This window comes from Acartia tonsa, chromosome 12 (assembly GCF_053477335.1).
Source record: "Acartia tonsa isolate MP-2025a chromosome 12, ASM5347733v1, whole genome shotgun sequence".
NCBI lineage: Eukaryota > Metazoa > Arthropoda > Copepoda > Calanoida > Acartiidae > Acartia > Acartia tonsa.
In genome coordinates this window covers 38,883,650-38,905,279 of record NC_137271.1, presented here as the reverse complement: position 1 = coordinate 38,905,279, position 21,630 = coordinate 38,883,650, and the positions used below count along the sequence as shown (strand labels likewise).

At 39.3% G+C, this 21,630-nt stretch overlaps 2 protein-coding genes across 2 annotated transcripts in view; both read left to right on the top strand.

The window, feature by feature from the left end:
• LOC145333591 (uncharacterized) overlaps positions 1–9,297 on the top strand; it is a 14,793-nt gene extending 5,496 nt beyond the window's left edge. Inside the window, exons 5-6 of the mRNA XM_080178755.1 lie at positions 635–709; positions 8,510–9,297. Of these exons, the coding sequence (XP_080034881.1) occupies positions 635–709; positions 8,510–8,570 (136 nt within the window). The 3' untranslated portion in view covers positions 8,571–9,297. The remainder of the gene's footprint in view (positions 1–634; positions 710–8,509) is intronic.
• Positions 9,298–15,058: 5,761 nt separating this feature from the next.
• The window catches only part of LOC145334560 (lysosome membrane protein 2-like), a 104,373-nt gene continuing 97,801 nt past the window's right edge, over positions 15,059–21,630 (top strand). Inside the window, exon 1 of the mRNA XM_080180047.1 lies at positions 15,059–15,240. The gene's annotated coding sequence lies outside the window, so the exon portion shown is untranslated. The remainder of the gene's footprint in view (positions 15,241–21,630) is intronic.

Genomic DNA, 21,630 nt, shown 5'->3' with positions numbered 1-21,630 from the left:
TGTCAATTCAGGCATGTTAAAATTGTCCTATCGATTTCAAAAATGTTGATTCCTGTAGCAGTTAGATATAATTCAAATAGCATAGCAACTATAAACCATTTAGAAGAAAGTCAGTATGTTTGATTAAAATGATTAAATCTGATATTTTTATTTCATTCACTTTATTTTGGAATAAATATTCCTGGGACGATTTGACATAATGTTATAAGGAAAGTTTCTTTTAAATTAAGTATTAAAATGTAAGTATGTCCATCCATATTCAGCAAGTAATTTTGTGATAGATATATCCTGCATTTTAGTCAAACTTTTCAATCTTGAATGCCTTGTAACTATTTCTAAATGTTCGTTTTTCTAAGCATCAAATTTGATGAGCTTTGCTTTCATTGAAGTGGTCATCCTTGTTTTGATTAGGAGAATGGATATGGGATATACGTGGATATTATGACAGGGGAAAATTTGTCGTAAATTTAGCTTGCTTATTTATTGGTCAGTTCGTTCCTCCAGTAGGAGGTTAACATATAAGGAAAAGGAGATAGACGGGGAGTATCGTTGTTTTAGCCAGCTGCGAGTATTACTTTATCAGAGTCCGTGAAAATGTGGTGCTACATCCACATAATAATATGTCGATAACTAGGAGTAACCTACAGCTGGAGTTTTGTGTCCATTCTATTTGTTCCTGTGGAAGATCTCCGCTTCCTTTGGACGCCAGGTAATCTATAATACAGAGTAGCTTGATGTCTATCCGTCCCTTAAGATCTCGGTCAACACTGAATCGATCGGATTCTACTCTTCAGGGAATATACCAAAGGGTCCTGTGGTGGTTTTATGCTATTTTCTTGGGTGGTGGGACACCCCCAACCCCCCAACAAAAAAACACACTTTTTAAAAAGAATTTTTACGAATTTTGTGAATTCGTCATTTATTCGCGAAAATTTGCGATTAATTCTCAGTATTTTTCCGCTGGGTAGGTAATAGAAGATGTAATTACACCTATTGGGGCAAAGCCCCTAGAGGCTAGGGGCGAAACCGCTAGTAATATAAATAAGTGACCAAAAACACGCATACAGTAGATATAATAGTTATCTATCACAGCGTATTATAGACAGCTTTCCACGGATAATAAAAAAAATATATGATTCATTCTTTAGTCCCTGGGGGCGAACAAAATTAATTTTAACATTCGTGGAAAATTGTCTGTAATATACGATGCTATACATCATTTTTAAGAATGGCTGAGAACCGGTTCTAATCCAGCGGAAATTGATCGGTATCAAAGCCATACTAGAAACTGATGTAACTTTATTTTAAGTTTCAAAATTTTATTTAAAAATGTTTAAAAGGAAAAATCTTTCGTCACTAGCTCCAAACATTTTTTTTTTTTTGGGGGGGGGTCAAATTAATTTGATGTTTGGGGGGTGGGGGCGGGTCCAGTTATCTTCTTGTCTCTTCGAAGGATTACTTACATCAATATTTCATCTAGCTAAAAGAATGTCAATTATAAAAAATACATGAATATGTGGTAATACGACACCCAGACGGACAGGCAGTTTACAGAGTTGCTTCGCTGTGACTTATGATAACAAACCCCCTGCACTAATCTTATTATATCACCATCTATCTCATGACCGCTGTTGACCCCGCAACCCAGCGGTCAAACTGGCCTGCCTAAATGTGGGGAGGGGACTCAAACATGCAACTATCACGCGTCCCTCACGCGCTTATATAACCGGGAGGCGCTGCCTCCCCTTTTACCACCGCTGCCCCCACAGCCTGTCTACCGCCGGGAGCTAAGCCCTAGCGTCCCACACCCCCTTCAAACCTAACCATTGTTATAATCTGTTGTATATATATAGTAAACATTGCTTGTAAATATTATTCAGTTTAAATATATAATTTCTGTATGATTGAATCCTGCTTGTTTGTTTGGTAGAATAATTAAAGGCTAGGGCTCGTTGAATCCGAACTCGTTACCCCGTGGGCCGAGAACGCTCGGCTTACCAGAACTTGGTGTCAGCGTGTTTCAATCGAGCCTTACAGAAACTAGCCTATTCTACCTCTGATTGGACCCTTTGGCAAGTAAGGGGACAATCAGCCGCCAACTGACCCGTGACACGGCCTTTTTAGGTCGAATTTCCATCATTTTTGAACGCAATATGTGGGCCTCTGGCCTACGGCAAGCAGATTTAGCCTGCTAAAAGCGCCAGTTAAGACGCTTTTTCCGTGCCGTGTAGGAGTAGCGCTAGGTGCGCAGCCACGGCAATCGGATAATTTAGCTCAGACGGCTACAGAACTGAGTCTAAATTGGCAAGTGTAGCTGGGACAAGCCCCAGGACACCCAGGCCAAACCTACGAGACAGACAGCTGGGTGCTGGTCTCCCTAAGAAGGCAATGTGTGGCTGCGAAGCTTCAGCACACAAGTAAGCCCTACCACTGCGACGGATAGCAGATTTTGAGCCACAGGCACGGCAGGACGGGACATTCCCTGCCGCTGCTTCCCAGGATTCGAACCCGAGGCGCTGCAGGACGGGCCATTCCCTGCCGCCATCTTCGGGATTCGAACCAGCGGCGCTGTAGGACGGGTCATTCCCTACCGCCGTCACCTCTCTGAACCTTGCAGGACGGACATTCCCTGCTGCCAGTGCTTCCAGAATCACACCTAGAGCTCCTAGTGATAACAACACATAAGTGTGTATAAATGTCAACCAAGTGATAAAAATAAATATAAAATTGTTGACCCAGTGATAATTAATAAGCTCTAGTGATTCGAAGCTACAGTCTAAGCCACCATGGTAAGCGATACCACCATAGCTGCGGTTCGGCCACCACCGAAGTTTCTGCCAACCCCAGCCGAACGAGAGGCCCCCTTGTCTCAAGAACAGGACCTCCACTTCCCCTGCCATGTCAGGGTGAGGTTTCCTACTCCTGACCCTGCCCAGCATGTACAGGTTGATGCCATGATCGATTCTGGCAACCGTGTACCAGGGTCTGCTGTAATTTCTGAGCACCTCATGCACGCGATGGGCGTGCAACGCATGTTGATTCCGGACAACACCCAAATCCTGACTGCTAACGAGGAAGGCCAGCCCCTCCAGGTAATAGGAAAATTAAAAGAGTTATATATGGCAGTCTCACACACCCTTATACTCCATCTATACCACGTGACTGTGGTCCGGAACCTCTCACACCCTCTGAACCTAGGAGGGTATTTTCTCAAGGAGTTAGGAACTAGGCTCTGTTTCGACATGCAACTACCTTGCTTGTGGGTGCGTGGGGAGTTTATCCCACTCCGTGGCGTCCCCATTGACCGGGAGACAGCCGAGAGAGAGCTAAGTTATGAGGGGCCTCTGCCAGGCCCCCTGCCCAAGCAGCCGCGTGTGGTTGAGAAAGGCACACACTGGGTGGACGCTGAGCTCAACGCACACAAGGGAGCTAACCTGCTAGCCATGGGGTTGCCCCCAGTGCCCAAGGTGCCGAGGGAGAGCCTGCCAACAACGTTCCCTGAGATTGCCAGCCCTCCAGAACCAATCTTCTCCGCCGACACCTTTATCAACGGCCAGCCGTGTCCACCTGGCCCCCTCTACCTGGGACCTCCAGCCAGTCCACCAGCCAAGCCCGAGTCCAGACCCGTCAAGTCGCGGTCTGATGTACCCGGAGCCACACTCAACTCTCAGGCCTCAGCCTCTCCCGGCGCCGTGCCCGTCAAGTCGTGGCCGGCTGCCTCCGGAACCATGCATGGCTCCGCTACCTCAGCCTCTCCGAGCGCCGAGCCCGTCAAGTCGCGGCCGGACGCCCACGGAGCCAAGGCTGGACCCAGCACTTTGGCCTCTCCCAGCGCCGAGCCCGTCAAATCGTGGCCGGACGCCCTCGGAGCCACGCCTGGCTCCGACACGTCAGCCCCTCCAGAAGCCGAGCCCGTCAAGTCGCGGCCGGTGGGTCCCGGAGCCAAAGCTGACCCCGCCCCAGCCACGTATAGGCTAAGCGCTGTCACTCCAACTGATGGCCAGCCACCCCAGCTCCGCACAGCCAAGCGGGTGGTCCTGCCTGGCCGCGGGGTCATGGCGGTCCCTGTTGAGCTAGTAGGCCATCGCACCAAGGATGCCATCCAACTAGCTGCCCCAGAACAGAGGTTTGGGGAGGATCTTGTTATCCCAGAGGGCCTGTATGCCCACAGGCCTGGCTCCGCCACTGTGTTTAGAGTACTGGTGGTAAATGAAGGGGAGATGCCCCTCTTGCTGGATGCTGGCCTCCCAGTGGCTGGGGAGCTGGTCAAACCTGACATTCTAGAGGTCTCTGATACGCCTCCCCCGCGTCTCCACTCGTTCCAAGAGCCTGCTGAGCCTCCAGAAATGCAGGAGTTGTGGGAGGCCCTGGAGATGGAAGACAATGAGTTCCTACGCAAGGACCCCTTGCTCAAGAAGGAGGTCTGGACTATGTTGTCAGAATACAGAGACGTCTTCTCCAATTCTACCCCCGGCTGCACAGATGTGGTTGAGTTGCAGCTGCGCCTCAAGCCAGGGACCCAGCCGATCCGCCAGAGATTTAGGGATCTGAACCCGCGGCAAGAGGCTGAACTGGAGAAACAACTGGACACCTGGCTACAGGAGGGAGTTATAGAGCCGTCAGACTCCGCCTGGAGCAGCCCCCTGGTGCCCATCAAGAAGAAGGACGGGAGCACCCGCTGGGCCGTCGACTACAGAGCCCTCAACAAGTGCCTGGAACTGGACAGCTACCCCCTGCCTAGGATCCAGCAGTTGGTAGAACGAGCTGGAGGGCACCGTGTCTACAGTGCTTTAGACGCGGTGGCCGCATACTACACCATCCGTGTGTCCGAGGACAGCCGGCCCTGCACCGCCTTCACCACCCCCAGGGGCTTGTATCAATGGAAAAGGATGCCCTTTGGCCTGGCTACGGCACCGTCTGTCTATTCCAGGTTTATTGCAGGGGTCCTAAACCCACTAGGCACCGCCAACCTCCAGTCATACCTTGACGACGTCCTGACCTTCCACCAGGATACCTGGGCCCACCTGGCCAGGCTCCGAGAGGTCTTGGAAGCCCACCGCAGGGGAGGAATCCGCCTCAAGCCAGCCAAGACCAAGCTGTTCCGATCCAAGGTGGATTATCTGGGCCACACCCTCAGCCGTGAGGGGATAGCCATGCAGGAGGACTATATTGACCGTATCCTGGACTGGCCAGCCCCCAGCACCCCCAAGGATTTGCTGGCGCTGCTGGGGTTCTTTGGATACTACCGCCTGTTCATCCCAGAGTATGCAGACCTCACCTACGAGATGAATCGGCAGAAGACGGCCAAGACCCTAACCTGGACGCCTGAGATGGAAGCCCAGCTGCTGCAACTCAAGGACAAGTTCCGCAAGGCCCCCATCCGAGCGCCGCCCAGGTTTGATTTGCCAGCGGTGTTCCAGCTCACCACAGACTTCAGCAGCCGCGCCATCTCTGCCATACTGAGTCAATGTCAGGATGGCAAGGAGAGGCTGATTGCCGCCGTGGGGCGCAAGACAACCGACCCTGAGACGCGCTACCCGTCCTGGAAGGGAGAGATGGCCGCCATTATGTATGGGATCCGAAAATTCCACGGCATCTTGTCCTACCGCAGCTTCCAGATCAACACTGATTCCTCAGCCTTGCTACAGATGAAATCACTGAACACATCCACAGGGATGGTGGCCCGCTGGCAGGAGGAGCTAGCGGCCTTAGACTTTACCGTCTGCCACCGGCCTGGCACCCAGAATACCAACGCCGACGCCCTCAGCCGCCGGGAAGATGCCAACATGCCAACGGCTAGCGCCGAAGAATTAGCAGAGCAGGCTGAGTATATCCACAACCTTTGCCAGCTAGGGGAGTCCGCAGCTAGCCGGCCCCCTGCCGCCCGACTGGATCCAGCTAGAGTATTGGAGGCCCAGACACAGGACCCCCTTCTGCTCCGTGTCCGCCAATGGGTGGCTGATGGCAAAGCCCCAACTAAGGCTGAGCTGCGTGGCAAGGAACGAGACGAGCAGCAGTACGCCAGCCGCTTCCCAGCCCTGGGGCTTGACGAGCATGGCTGCCTCACCACCACTGACCAGACCCTGACAGGGGAGAGGACAAGATACCTGCTGCCTTCGGCCCTCCAGCAGGACGCGTTCTTTCTAGCCCATGGGACCCCCATGGCTGGGCACTTTGGGATGGACGCGACTATCGCCCGCGTTGCCATGCACTTCTGGTGGCCCAACCTGGCCCGTGACATCCGTCTGATGGTACAGACTTGCCCTGAGTGTGTCCAGAAGGTTACCAAGGAGAGACTGAAGCAAGGGATCCACGTGCCCTCCCGCCAGGGGTATCCACAGCAAGTCCTATTTATCGACCTGGTGGGGCCACTGCCAGAGACCCCAGCTGGGAACCGCTATATCCTCACCTGCCAAGATGGGTTCAGCCGGTTTGTCAGCCTCTACGCCATCCCCAACAAGCGCACTCTCACGGTGGCTGAGACCCTGTTGCATCGCCACCTGGCCACATTCGGATGCCCCCTGAAGATCCATTCCGACAATGGAATGGAATTTACCGGCCAGGTATTCCAGGAACTGGCCTCCAGGCTTGAGATTGGCCTGACACATCCACCACCCTACAACCCGCAGTCCAACCGAGTGGAGAGGTTTCATAGGACGCTCAACACAGGCATGCGCCTGTTCCTAGACAGAGACGATAACAACTGGGAGCCCCACCTGCCTGCCATCGCCTTCGCATACAACACCAAGGCCTGCAGATCCACTGGCGTGACCCCGTTCCTGGCCTTCTTTGGGAGAGAGGCCAAACTTCCGGTGGACATGGTACTACGGCTGCCAGAGACCGAATATGCTTCAGTTCCAGCCAACGTCCAAGCTCTCTTGCAGCGCTACTATGCAGTGTATGATGCCATCCAGCAGAAGGAAGAAGGAGCCATCCGGAGGAGCGCGGCAGCTTACGAAGGCACGGCCAAGTATGAGGTTGGAGACTTGGTCTGGTACCTGGCCCCCCGCCTGGTGCCAGGGAAGGCAGCCAAGATTACCAAGAGATGGACTGGCCCCTGGAAAGTAGTGAGGCAAGCTACAGAAGTCCATTATGTCATCAAACCTGCCTCTCCAGTAGCCAGGATCTCCGAAGTTACCGCGCATGTAGGCCGACTGCGGAAATACACTGGAGATGTGACGGCCCACCAGATCCCAGCAGACATCCAAGTTGATATGGACGGCGACGAGGATGCCACCGAGCTGCCAGTTGGAGCGGCGGCGCCCGCAGCTAGCGACCCAGGACAGCTCCCAGTGCACCAGCCAGCCGCCCCACAGCCTAGCGGCCAGGATCGTGACCCAGTAGAGGAGAACCTGAAGGAGCAGCCCAACGAACCACCGCCGCCGCCGCCCGCTCCAGAGCCACCCAGAGATGCCATCTGGAATCCTGACGCGGACATGGAGAACCTGCCAGCCAGCAGCGAGCCTGTAGGAGAAGAACCAGCCACTGCGATGGAAGAGGCCGCCCCAGAAGACGAAGCTGAAGCCATGTGCCCCCTGTTGATGACAGCCATCCCCATCCGGGTAGGAGCTAGGAGACCAAGCAACCTGAATCAAGCAGGCGCCCCCATGGAGTTCTATGCGCCCTTTGCCATCGTCATTCCCCCCTTAGGAACCACCAGAGTCCGCCTAGGCCTCCGTGTCCAGTTACCAGCTGAGGCAGAGCTAATCCTGCAGACGAGGCAAAATTTTCAGCGGCGGGGCTTGGCCGTCGCCAACCCACGCCTAGAAGCCAACCAGGAGCTGACAATGCTGATATCCAACCACAGTCAGACCGAGCAACGAGTGTCCCAGGGAGCCTGTGTAGCCCGAGCTATCCTCCATCGAGCTGTGCCCCAAGAACTGCCTGTCCTGCGCAGGCATAGGCTGTCGTATCCCCAGGTTCAAGGCCTGGTGGCTCAGGAGCCTGGTGGCTCAGGAGCCACGCAACCCTTGAAGGTGAGGTTGTGGTAATACGACACCCAGACGGACAGGCAGTTTACAGAGTTGCTTCGCTGTGACTTATGATAACAAACCCCCTGCACTAATCTTATTATATCACCATCTATCTCATGACCGCTGTTGACCCCGCAACCCAGCGGTCAAACTGGCCTGCCTAAATGTGGGGAGGGGACTCAAACATGCAACTATCACGCGTCCCTCACGCGCTTATATAACCGGGAGGCGCTGCCTCCCCTTTTACCACCGCTGCCCCCACAGCCTGTCTACCGCCGGGAGCTAAGCCCTAGCGTCCCACACCCCCTTCAAACCTAACCATTGTTATAATCTGTTGTATATATATAGTAAACATTGCTTGTAAATATTATTCAGTTTAAATATATAATTTCTGTATGATTGAATCCTGCTTGTTTGTTTGGTAGAATAATTAAAGGCTAGGGCTCGTTGAATCCGAACTCGTTACCCCGTGGGCCGAGAACGCTCGGCTTACCAGAAATAAACAAAAGGTTTTGTGATTTTTTCTTCTGTTTTAGAAATCGAGTGTTTGAGATATTAAAGAGAAGAGGCATATTGGATATAGATTCAGATCAATGACAAATCCTTAAGGAAAATGTTCATTTAAAAACATAGCAGACAAAGATCGTTATCTAAGAAAAGGGTTTTTGAAAGAGTAAATTAAATAAATAAGGAAAAAGTTCCATATTTTCATATGTCCGGTTTTTACAAATTACCGGTATGCTTCGCGCACACCCTGGCAAAATCCTCTGCACGCCACTGATAATATTTTTGGTTCTTGTATAATGAACATATAAATTATGATAAATTACCAGGACAATGAATTTGTTTCACCCCACAGCAGAAGTAAAATCAAAGTTAGACAACTCAGATTTTAGTTGTTGAAACATTATATTATAATAAAATTTTTAATCTTTTTTAATCCGATATGGTTCTCCTTTACAGTGAAGCTCTTTATAGGCCAAGAGAAGGTTTTTAACTATCTTGGGGGAAGGTATCTCCCCTAGAGGAATTGCCTCTAGGATTAAACTGTTTTTAACCTATTTTTAAAACGTATATAAAAAATATACTATGACACCAGTAGAATCAGACTGCAGAGCCTAAATTTGAATTAAATCCCGAATAAACTTTTTTTGGGGGATTTAAATATTAATTTTTACTGTTGCCGTGATCATTTTGACCGAAGCAAAAGGTTTTTTTTTATTTGGGTAAAATTCGTAGCTTTTAGAGTATTTTGCTTCATAAATATTGTATTCTGGTATAGAGTAAAATTAGGCCTTATGATTTTACTATAAAAATTCACTAAAAATTTAATTCTTTATAATATATCAACGAATTAACATGAACATGTTTGTGTTCTCTCACTTATTTTAAAAGCATAAAAAATGGCTGTAAAGGGTTAAATGTCAACAAATGTTTATGCAATACAACAAATTATTTTTGTCACATATACAAATGCGTTATAAAATAAGATTATTCAAACTTATTTTTTAAAATAATTTTAAAAAGAATGTATCTTTTATGTGTATGGTTTTCATTCTTTTCATTTTAATTAGATAAAAATTATTTAACTACATTGGAAATAAGTCACTTTGTGAAAACACTCTTTTTTTGAATTGTTAGGAATTGAAATAAAACAAAACTTCTTATTGGTTAGATTTCAGAATTATTTGTTTTATTGTAAATGTTAGATTTTTCAATGAAATTAATTGTTTTGGGAAAAAAAAATATTTCCAATGAACAGAGTAATTTTTTTTTATTGTATCAATATAAAGTGAATTATATAAAAATGTTCTGTAAGCCACAATATTACCCGAAGTAAAAAAAGAGCTTTTGCTTCGGTCAAAATGATTACAGCAACACTAAAAATTAATTTTTAAATCCCCAAAAAAAAGTTTGTTGGGGACTTAATTCAAATTTGGGCTCTGCAGTCTGATTCTATAGGTGTCCTAGTATATTTTTGACCCCCCATTCAAAAATAGGTTAAAAACAGTTTAAGATGACCCCTTCCCAGAAAAAAAATATTTTCTTTCTTTTTCCTTTTTAAAATTAAAACTGAATGATAAACTTGTCTCTAGGGGCGTACCCGCCAATATTACATCTTAAGAATACTCATATAACTCGATCTATTTAACTTATATTTTTGATAATTTCAATTGTTGATTTTATTTATGTTACTGTCCATATTTTGTATAATTAATATATATTGTGATGTCTGTATGTACTGTGAATAAAAATAAATGTTTTATGTTATTAGTTTTTTGCTGCGCTGTTTTGATCATCACAATTATTGTTAAAACAAGGATGACAACATACATAAAAGCAAAGCTTTGCAACGGCAGAACAAACTTACATTAACTCTAGTAGATTTTGATTTAATTCTGAGAAAATTAAACAAGGACCAATCGGTCACAGCGCCAAATGATTTTTTATTATGAATAAGTAATTAATATCTTATTTATAATGTTGTTAAATGTAGTAATTATGTATATTTTGTTAAGTTTGTTAACCGCTTATATGAGTTTTCAATAAAAACTTGACAATCACCTTCTTTGTCATTCATCCCATTCCTGACAGTGACCAGCACTCTATAGCTAGACGTGTATACGTCATAATTAAAAATCGGGCTTGTCCGGATTGAGTCCTATACCAAAACAGATGAATAGGATAATATTATGACATAAAAATTTTTATCAAAAAAAGCAAAAAAATGTTATTAAATGGACGTTCGAACTTTCTAGAGATGCTACGCTTTCTAAATTGTATAACTATAGGTTATATCATTATGCAAAGTTTGAAATCGATTTGACAATTCTAACATGTCTAAATTAACGAAAAGAGCTAATCGTTACGGACGGACGCGACCCTAATTTTAGAAAAGCTTCGAGGTTATAAAAATACAAAAATTGCGTCATGTCAGGAATTTCTACAGAAGAGATGGGGCCAGATGCTATTGTGAACATTTCATTTTTATCAACAAAAACTGACGCAACTTTATCGCACCATCATGATGACGTCACTGTACGCTTGATCGCGTCTGACGCAATTTATATAATGACGGTTAAAAATCTGTTAAAATTTTAAATTTCCATTTATATATCATTTAGAAATTCTAAATATGCCATTTGTGTATATTTTAAAGATATATCTTCATAAACAGGAAGTTTACTTTATTAGCTAAGTTTGAAGTAGATAAAATAAAAATTTGGTTTAAAACGAAAACATTATTCATAAAACTGAATCATGACTTATTTCATAGACAAATAATGTAAAGATTGGTAAAAAATCTTTTATTTAGTAAATTACATTAGTTCCTCTTCTTAAAGTTAAATATAATGAAAAATGTCATTATTTTCATTTATTATTAAATAATCATTTTTCGCTGATACAATTTTTATACTTGTTATATGTTCAAGGATAATACGGCCAATGGGATTAGAGGATTTAAATTTCCTCCGCCAATAGAAATCCGCGTAAACCGAAATGCAGCTTCAGACCAAGTTGCCGTGTTTAAATTTGACATGTAGCGTTTTTTTTATTTAAACGTAAAAATAGTTTATATCTATATTATTTTCGTTTATTTTCATTATTAAACTCAGGTGTCATTATTTTTTATTCATATGATTCATGTGAAATAATTTATTTACACAGATAAACAACCAATTTAGGAAAATTTAAGAAAGTGAGGTTAAAAACGAGTTTTTTTCGGCAACTAAGTATTATTAGTGATTCCCCTCTCTCCTTTAGTTTCGGCTACAGTTAGGAGGCGTGAAAGGGAGTTTCTTGTGTATAGGGAAAGAAAAGCGTAAATTGGGAGGGGCCGGGGGGTAAAACAATAGTGTGGTGGTGGGTGGGGGGTTGTGAAGCTGTTGTGTGTTGTGTCTGTGTGGAATGTGTGGGTGCGTGTGTGGGTGTGTGTCTGTGTGTGTGTGTGGGTGTGTGTGTGTGTACGTGTGTGTGTGTATCATGCGTTTGGATTTGTCAGTGAGTGAGAAAATCAAATGTATCATCTGTTTTTTTTTATCAGTAATGTTTTATTTTTATAATGAAATAATATACTTTATAGTTATAAAAATGCATGCTTTAAAATATCTTTTTAAGTTAAGTGATTGACAATTCAAAAATAATTATGTTAAGTGTTAAAAGTGAATTAATACAAAATTATGTGATTTTCTGCATGTATGTTTCGTCCCAAGGCTCTAGAGAGGAAGAAGGAAGGTCAAGAAATAGCCTAAAACCACCTCATTGCATTTAGAAAGCTTCCCTGGAAATTACAACCCATTTCATACGTACAGCATATATTTCCAAGATCAAAGCTTCAGATATGCCAACCGTATTACTTTGTGTTATAGTACAACTATTTTCTTTCTTTGGGGGGAGGAAGGGACTAAGGGCAGTTTTCACCACCTTTGTCAAAATAATACATTGTGATTGTCAGTTACATTTTTGATGAAAAAAAATACCTAATATGTATAAATTAAAGGACAATATGTACAAATTGGTTAATTAATCGCCCTGACCCCCCCCCCCCCCCCAAGACATTTCTTCTAATTTAAAATTGTTAAGAATAGTTAAAAATTAAAATTAAGACATGGCTTGTGATATTAAATGTGTTTCACAATATTTTATGGTTTTTTTTTAAATATAATATTATTCACGCAACCTTGTATAGGCCTATAATTCGTATAATAAAAGGAACAGGAGTAACCGATATGGTTCTTCTTTTACAGTGAAGCTTTTCTTTGTTTGATTTATATTATTTAGGGGAGGTAATCTCCACTTTTATCAAGAGAATTTCTCTGGTATATACAACAGATATATAGTATAGATGTATATAACAGACAAATAACTCCCTTCCTTTTTCAAAGACATCTTTCGTCTGCTACTAAATTATTTTCTGCTACTTGGCTGTGTTAATATAAGCGACACCATTGGTTGATTTTCAATGACCTAATAGAAAGTTTGCACAAGGTGGTTGCGATGGGGAGATACAGTTATTTAACCCTTATTCCCTCTAGTGTTTTACTATAATTTAAATACCACCGTTATCAAATTTTTAAAATAAATAAAATTTCAAACTAAAATAAAAAGTAGGTAAGAAAAACCTAATGGACAAACAAAAACCCTACTAAGAGGGAGGTCATTTTCTAGTAAATCCCGTAAAGGTGTGTGTTAAAAGGCCTAAAAATAGTAGTAGAACGATAAGGTGCTCTATATATTTGTATTCCCTATTGAATAGAACAATAGGGAAATTTTTTTTTTTTTTTTGATAACCGTACCTGGAATATCTTTAAAAAATACGAAATTTCTATCAAACGCTTTGCTTGGCTCAAACTGACAAAAATTAAAAAATAATATAATTATAATAGGGTAAGGGGGGGGAAGTTTCGGTAAGGGGCTATTCTCGGTAATTTCGACCTACCTTCATTAAATGACCTTTTTCTCCATGTTTCTTTCAAATGACAGAAAAAAACATAAAAGCAAATTTGTTCCTTATTAAATTGCCTACAGAAAAGTATAAAATGAATTTTTTGTGAGATGAATATTAAGGGTACTTATTGGGTCTCAAAGTCGGACGAAAAATTTTTTTTTTCCAAAAATTTTTTAGTAGGTGTGTAAAGATCGACCTACACAAAAATTGGTAAGACCTAGAGCTGATCTGAAAAACTTTTTGAACTAGAAATTGCCCGCTTTTTCCAAATCCGTTGAGAGCTTTAAAATCGGGTTAATATTTTTTTCAAAAATGACCAAAGTTGGCGCCGGGGGAAAAATCGGTAATTTCAAAAGAAATTAAAATTCAACTTTTAAGGTCATGTTTTCATGTTTTCTTTTGTCAAATCTATTATTCCATATGGACTTTTTAAGAATTAGGCCTAAAAATAAATAGAACAGATAAAAAACAAACAAAAAATTAATTTTATTTTTTGAATCAAAATTTTGCGAGGAAAAAATCAAAATTTCTGGTCCTTTGAAAAAAAAATATTTTTGACATAGGAGGAATAGTCCGATCTTTATGAATTTTTTTGTGGTTAATCCCAATCACCTATACTAATTATGATTTATTACGCTTGTTTGGTCGTTTGGCCTTTTTTCATCGATTTTTTTAAGGTTAAAATGTAGTCAAGATTTTTTGCAAAGATGACACTTTTGCTTCAAATTCAATTTTTGAGGTCAATTTTTAATCAATTTTCATGTTTTTTGGGCTAAATCTATAGTTCAATGTGAGCTTTTTTAGGATCAGGCCTAAAAAGTAATAAAATAAGTTTTTTTCTTATATTAATTTTAAGTTTTTTAAAAAAAAATTTTCGAAAAAAAAATCGAAAATTCGCGTCTTTCAAAAAAATTCATTTTTAACATAGAAGGAATAGTCCGATCATTATGAAACTTTTTGTGGATAATCCCTATAACCTATACTAATTATGATTATTTATGTTCGACTGGCCGTTTGGCCGTTTTTCATCGATTTTTTTTAGGTTGAAAAAAATTACCGATATTTCCCCCGGTGGTGGGGAAATATCGGTAACTTTTTTGCGGTCAATTTCGGCCAACTTCTAAAAGTCCTAGGATAATGTCCTTTTAGGACCTGATAGTCCTTTCCGTAAGCTTTCTACTGGTCTTGGTTTCATTTGAAAATATTAATATTTACCCCATTTTTTTTCAAAAAAAACGAAAAAAAACCGAAATTTCCCCCCCCTTACCCTAATAATGTTTTCTATAGGTACAAGGTAAAGGTTAAGAACAATCTATACCATTAAACAAAGGAAGAAGTCATTCTTTACAGGTTGATTTATTATAATTATATTTTTTTTTATTTGTGTCAGTTTGAGCCAAACAAAGCGTTTGATAGAAATTTCGTATTTTTTAAAGATATTCCAGGTACGGTTATCAAAAAAAAAAAAAAAATTTCTTCCCTATTGTTCTATTCAATAGGGAATACAAATATATAGAGCACCTTATCGTTCTACTACTATTTTTAGGCCTTATAACACACACCTTTACGGGATTTACTAGAAAATGACCTCCCTCTTTATAATATAGAATGTCTTATATTTATTTATTTCAGAAAATGAACTTGTGAAGTGAAATTATTTAAAGACAGTTAAAAACAGTATTATTATATTGATTATATTCTATTAATATTGTACTTAAGTTATTCTATTTATTTTATAATAGAAAAAAGTGATCTTAAAACAGTATTGCGTTTTCGTATTTCTGTGAATTTTGAAAACCAAAGAATTTAAAGTTGCAGGTAAGATTTTTATTTTCTGTATGGAAAATTGTGTTCTCTAAGATCTCGCTAACTGCTTGACATTAAGTTCTTAACAGTTTAATTCCCTGTAAAATTGGTGATCCAATTGGGTTGTTCCTCTCTGGGCATGGTTATATAAGTCTTATAATGCTTTTAGACCATTTGCAATTACTGCCCGGCCTTCAGAAGCAAAGCCTTTAAGGGCAAACAAAACTGGTTTTAATCTTATTTTTTGATTGAATATCCACAGAAAGCTGTCTATAATACGATGAATAACTATTCTAGTTGTAGCTCATTCTCTTTATTCATTATCAAGTGTATTATACAATACATCCTATAAAATGAGTATTTCCAAGTATATTTGTATTTTCATACACAGATATATTATAAGGGTTTTTATGTAAATCGCTTTCCGCTGAACCAATATGTTTCTCCTTTACAATGTAGCTTCTTGGTATAGATCCTGGAAGGATTTTAATAGGTTGCAGAATTAATCAATAAATCACTATGCATGTCATTTTAATATCCTTGAAATAACTTTTTAAACAAATACTCTAAAAATACCCTTATCAAAAAGCTTTGCTTAGAGAACTAGTTATGTTGATTAATAATCTGTTTAACCCGGTCTATCCATATATATAAGGTTTTATAGTAATTTTGTAAACACCCTTTTGCGTCCGGGGAGGTGGGGGGGGGGCATGTAAAGGAAAGTGTAATAGAGAACAAGGATGATAACATCCTTACAAGCAAAGCTCAGACAATTTGTATAAAAATTCAAAGTTTTCCTATCAAGAAATTACTTTGAATAAAATGCTTAATATTGAATATGCATATTTTTTAGGGCGTACTTTTAGTCATATTAAGATGATAACATTGTTCCTTATTATACAAGGAGTCACTACTCGAAAAATAAATTAGGAAATTATCCAAAAACTTTAGCGTATTCGATCTAAATGTTCACACTTTATGATAATACTTTTGAATTATGGAGTTGCTGCGCTATAAAAATTATTCCTCTTTGCTTTAAGAAAGCAAGGGTTACAGCTACTAATTTTACTGACGAACACACCCTTAATGTAGAAAAGCTTCGCTTCCACAAAAAGGCCTCGGTACAGAAGAGGCATGCGCAAATGTCCTCAAAATAATACTTATATACCATATATATCAAATATATATATATATATCCAGAGAGAGAGAGAGAGAGAGGGGACAATGGGCTGTTTATTACATTAGTTCCTGAAGTTTTATAAGAACGTTTCCTTATTCATTGGCTTAACAACTTTTTGGACTTTTGTTAATTTTGATTGGTTGTTTCATTAAGTTTAGTGTTCAAACGTTTCAACCAATGATTTAAATCACTAGAAGGGGTAATTTTTTAGTTTCAACATTGGAGATGTACATCAATTTATCGGTCATTGTCTTATCCCTTTAGATCCCTGAAATATAACTATCTTTATATATACGATGTGAAGAGAAAATAGAAAATGGGAAGAGATCGACGGAGTGACGGAGTCCTTACAGATAAAAGGGCAAGAGGTGGGGAAGGGGAAACGAAAAGGGAAAGGGACCTTTACATGTATATTATATGTATTCTACTTATGCATGCTTTTGTGGAATTTTAGTTTGTTCATAAAAGTGGTGACAGTAACACTACGAAAAAAATAAAACCTACAAAAAAAAAAAAATAAATTTAATTTTCAGTGATATACATATTATTATATTTTTTCTATCAAATCAAATGTCGTTAATATTTAGTTTTTAGAAGCTGTCAAAATAAAAGGTGAAAACAAGGTATGAATGCTTCTCTTAAGATATATGATTATATTAAGTAATTTAATATTATATATACAATAGGTTGTTATATTTTCTAGTGTTGATATTGAAATATGATAGGTTTGCTATAATAATAATAAAAAAATTACTAGTATAATAGAAAAAGAACAAAAAATCCTATTTTTTACATTTGACCTTGAAGAATGGTTTTTCTAAACAAGATTGATTACGTCCAAAATTAGCTGTTTATTAGCGAACCTACTCTACAGATACTCAGTCAGTTCGTAACGCTTTTGTGGAAATCTACTGTTAATGATAGACAACTGAATTTTTAGCTAAGATTCCAATGACCTATTGCACTTTGAAGAAAAAAAGAAATTGTTGTCAACATCTAAAGTCTGCAAGACATTCTTTTGTTAACTTTAACGAATATTATCATTCTAGTTTCATGGAAAAACAAGTAGAATATTGTTTTAAAATAAAGCCATAAACGCCCAAGGGTGAGATAAAGTGGTGCATACCCCCCTTAAACTTTAAACTCCTTATTTTACCCATCCCCCCCTCAAAATTAAAAGCTTGGACGTCCCTGAATAAAACTGTTAGGTAACCAGCTATTTCTGGAAGTTTTTTTCTCAGGTCTTAAAAAAATGTTTTGATAATGGTCAAACAAGTTTAATTATGTTCATGTGAACGTTTAAAAAAAATCAATCAAGGGGGGGGGGGGGAAGTTTTGACACATTTGCGTAAACAGGGAGCATAGGCTTTATCTTTGGACTGAGAGGATAGGTTATTAGGGATAAAATCATTCTTATATGATGAATTTTCCCAAATTTTAAGATTTTTTGGATAGGCCTCCAGGTTCCGGAGCTCCAGGCCTCCATGTCCTCTCTATACAGGTAAAAATGAAAACAAAATTTTTTTTGAAGAGTTAGAAGTCAACTTATGAAACAAAATTTGCATTTTTTTCTTTAAATATGTGAATAACATTCAAAAATATGCATATTTTGTTTCATAGGTTGACTTCTAACTCTTAATACAAACTCTTATACGCCTAGGTATGCATTGGTCTCTACAGGAATCTATGTGTTTTGGACAAATAATGTGTGGTAGAATGCAGGGAGGGAGGGGACATTGGGCTTTTAATTACACTAGTCCCCAAAGTTTTATTAAATCGTTTTATCTTACGTCGGATTAACAACTTTGGAGTTTGGACAATATTGAATTTTGATTGGTTGGATCATTATGTCAAGTTTCCAAACGTTTCAACCCTTAATTGTACTATACAGAAGGGGTAATTTCGTGTATCATCATTGAGGTTGTACATCAGTTCATCGGCTATTTCTTATTCCTTTAGATCCCCGGCTAGAATGTATAGAGATCAATATACTTTGAAAACTAGAAAGACATTTCTATCTTACTCCTGAAAAGTGACTGATATACAGACAGATATCCTAGTTATAGAGTAGCTACAAAACTAAAAATGTTGTAAATTTAATATGTATTTCTTTTTATATTTTAAGCAATAATGTGGTATTTTTACAATAATTTTATTTCAGTTTTCCCTTTCTGTCTGATTTCATTAACGAGGGATTGTTTTCCTCAAAATAAGAAGTATCTGTTTATAAAAAAAATATATGAGAAAAGAAAGAGTGAAAAAACTAAATTGCCTTAAACAAACCTTTTTAAGCAGCGTGGCGGAGCCGTTTAATTTTGATGCGGCTCCGGCTTCAGCTCCGGCTCCGACCTAAAATCAAGAAAAACTCGACATATTTTTTCCCCCCATAAAAAAATATTTTTAATTTTAGACTTTTAAAGGTTTTAAAAGTTCAATTTTTGATAAAAATGGACTTGAAAAACTTAAAAAAGGCATTTGCACATGACAAAACAGAGTTACCAAATTATAATTTATAAAAAAAATCTCTTTATTTATCTAGTCTGGAGCCGGAGCCGTTTTTTAACAAAAATTACGGATTATTATATAATCAGGGAGGAAGTTGTTATTTTACTGTAAAGTCCCCAAAGTATTTAAAACACGTTACCTCATTTGATATTGATTGGTCCTATAGGTTTTTGGCTATTCTAGGACTAGTGTAGCTTGTAATTTGTAGTTGTTTTTGTGGTGATATATCTATGTTTCTTATTTATACTTTAATCCAAAGTATACCAGTTTTAGAAATAATAAAACAAGTATGATTATATCTTATAAGAAGCGCAGCTTTCATTAATACTAGGTCACAAATGTAGTAAAGGTGCTTTCACACAAAGTACCAAATGAGCACTAATAACACCATACCCAGCCTCTTATTTTAAAATATAAAAAGGGGGGGCAGGGGATATTTTTAAAAGCGAAGCTTTTCTATAATTAGGGTCGGTCCGTCCGTCCGTCCGTCCGTCCGTACGTCCGTCCGAGATAGATAGCTTTTATTCGTTAATTTAGGCATGTTAGAATTGTCCTATCGATTTCAAACTTTGCATGGTGATTCCTGTAGTAGTTGGGTACGATTTAGAAAACGTAGCAACTCTATAATCATTACCAGAATGTCCGTACGTCCATTTTAAACATGTTGATTTTTCTACTTTTTTAACAACAAATTTTCAAGTGTTTTAATTATCCGTTTGATCTGATTTTTGGTATATTGATTTCTGGGACAACAAAGAACAATATTATAAGCGAAGCAACTCTATAATCAAGTCCAAAAATGTAAGTATGTCCATAAACATTATCCTGTTTTTAAGCAGTTTTTCAACAAATTTACCTACAATTTTGATTCGACATTTATACATTTATGTTCCGATTTTTCAGTTCAGATACTATATAAGTGTTAATGTCCGTTTGTCCTACCGTTTCAGTGCTTCGCTTTTATGGATGTTGTCATCCTTGTTTTATATAAGTGGAGAGAATAGATGTCTTTTTTCAATCACTTCGGGGTTACCTGCTACCATATATAAACTAATCTAACCTAACCTGATATGAAATACTAAATAAACGAAATACTACCCCCGTCCCCCTTATTTTCAAGTTATGGGGGTAGGTACTTTGTTCTTAAAATATCAATGATAAAAATCTGTTGGACTATCAATATTATAAAATGCTTAAATGTCATTAAAGGAATCTACTCAAAAATGAAAAATGAGATATCTATCGCTTTTAGCAGCCGAGAAATATATAATTTTGATTTATCTGGACGTATGGACTGACTCTTACTATAAAGAAGCTGCTATACTACAAATTGTAAGGTTGTAATATAATATTTTGCATGATCGATAGTAAAGTTTACAAGGTTAAATATATTAAATATTATAACTCAAGGATTTATATTTTTTATTTTGGTAGATTTTTAGTTTTACTATTTTCATATTAGTACATAAAAACTTTAAATGTAGAAAACACAGTAAAATAAGTTTCTCGTATTCATTCGAATCCGGTGGATAGAAACCGGTTCTCATCCATACGAAAAAACAATGTCTAGCATCGTATTATATCCAGCTTTCTACGAATATAAAAATGTACAATCATAAGATTAAAACCAGTTTTTTAGCCCATGCCTCCGGCACCTCGGGGCTAAAAAACTGGTTTTGATCTTATAATTGTACATTCTATATCCGCGGAAAGCTGTTTGTTATACGATGCGATAAATAACTATTCTATTGCTGATATTATTATTAAAAGATCACTTTTATTGGTTTGCTTATATTCTTAGATCTTTGTCCTTTTTTACAACTTTTATTTGAAAATAATTCATTTAAAGCTCAGAAAATATATGAAGTGAAGTTCGCAGAATATTCTTTTATTGTAACTTTTAGTAGCGAAGCTACTTTATTAGTATTGGCATAAAAGGAGAAGACTATTACGGTCTAACTAGGCCATTTGTCTTGGTATTGTCGTTTTGTAATTCTTGGAAATAAATACCAAACGTTTTCTTATTCGTTGGCTTAACATTTTGATGGGTTGGTTCATTTAGTTGAGTGTTTAAACGTTTTAATTAATTGTAGGTAATATAAATTAATTTTTGTTTATCATTAGGGATTTACATCAATGTATCGGCTTTGTTGAAATGTGACTGCGCCTGTTTTGGACGAATCCGTCTTGTTTTTGTCGTTTTGTTATTCTCAGAAACATTCTGTGTCGAGCTTACCATCTAACTTACATTTTTCTCAGTAATTCGGAAAAGTTTTCTTAAAATTTAAAAAACGACAGCTAGGAACTTTCCTCAAATACAAATTCTGAGGTGCCCTTGGCACCGCTAAATCTTAAGAATACATTATTAACAAACTCCCCGCGATAAAAAATGAAAAGCTAGACGTCCTTGTAGCAGAGACAGTTTTTTGATATATCGCTTTGCAATTTATTTATAGTAATGGTTTCTTTTTATGCCTAACCACTGCGGGTAGCCCTAACCCATCGGAGCCTTTATATGCCTTAACCCTGCGGGGCTATCCAGTACCTACTCAACATAACCCAACTTAACTTGTAATACCTAAATAAAAAACGAAAAATTACCTCCCCCCCCCGGGCCCCCCCCCCTCTTTATTTTCAATTTATTATTAAACAACAAGGTACCTTCATTAATTTATCTTTCATCGTCCTATCCCTCTACCTTTAAAGAAAGAAATCTT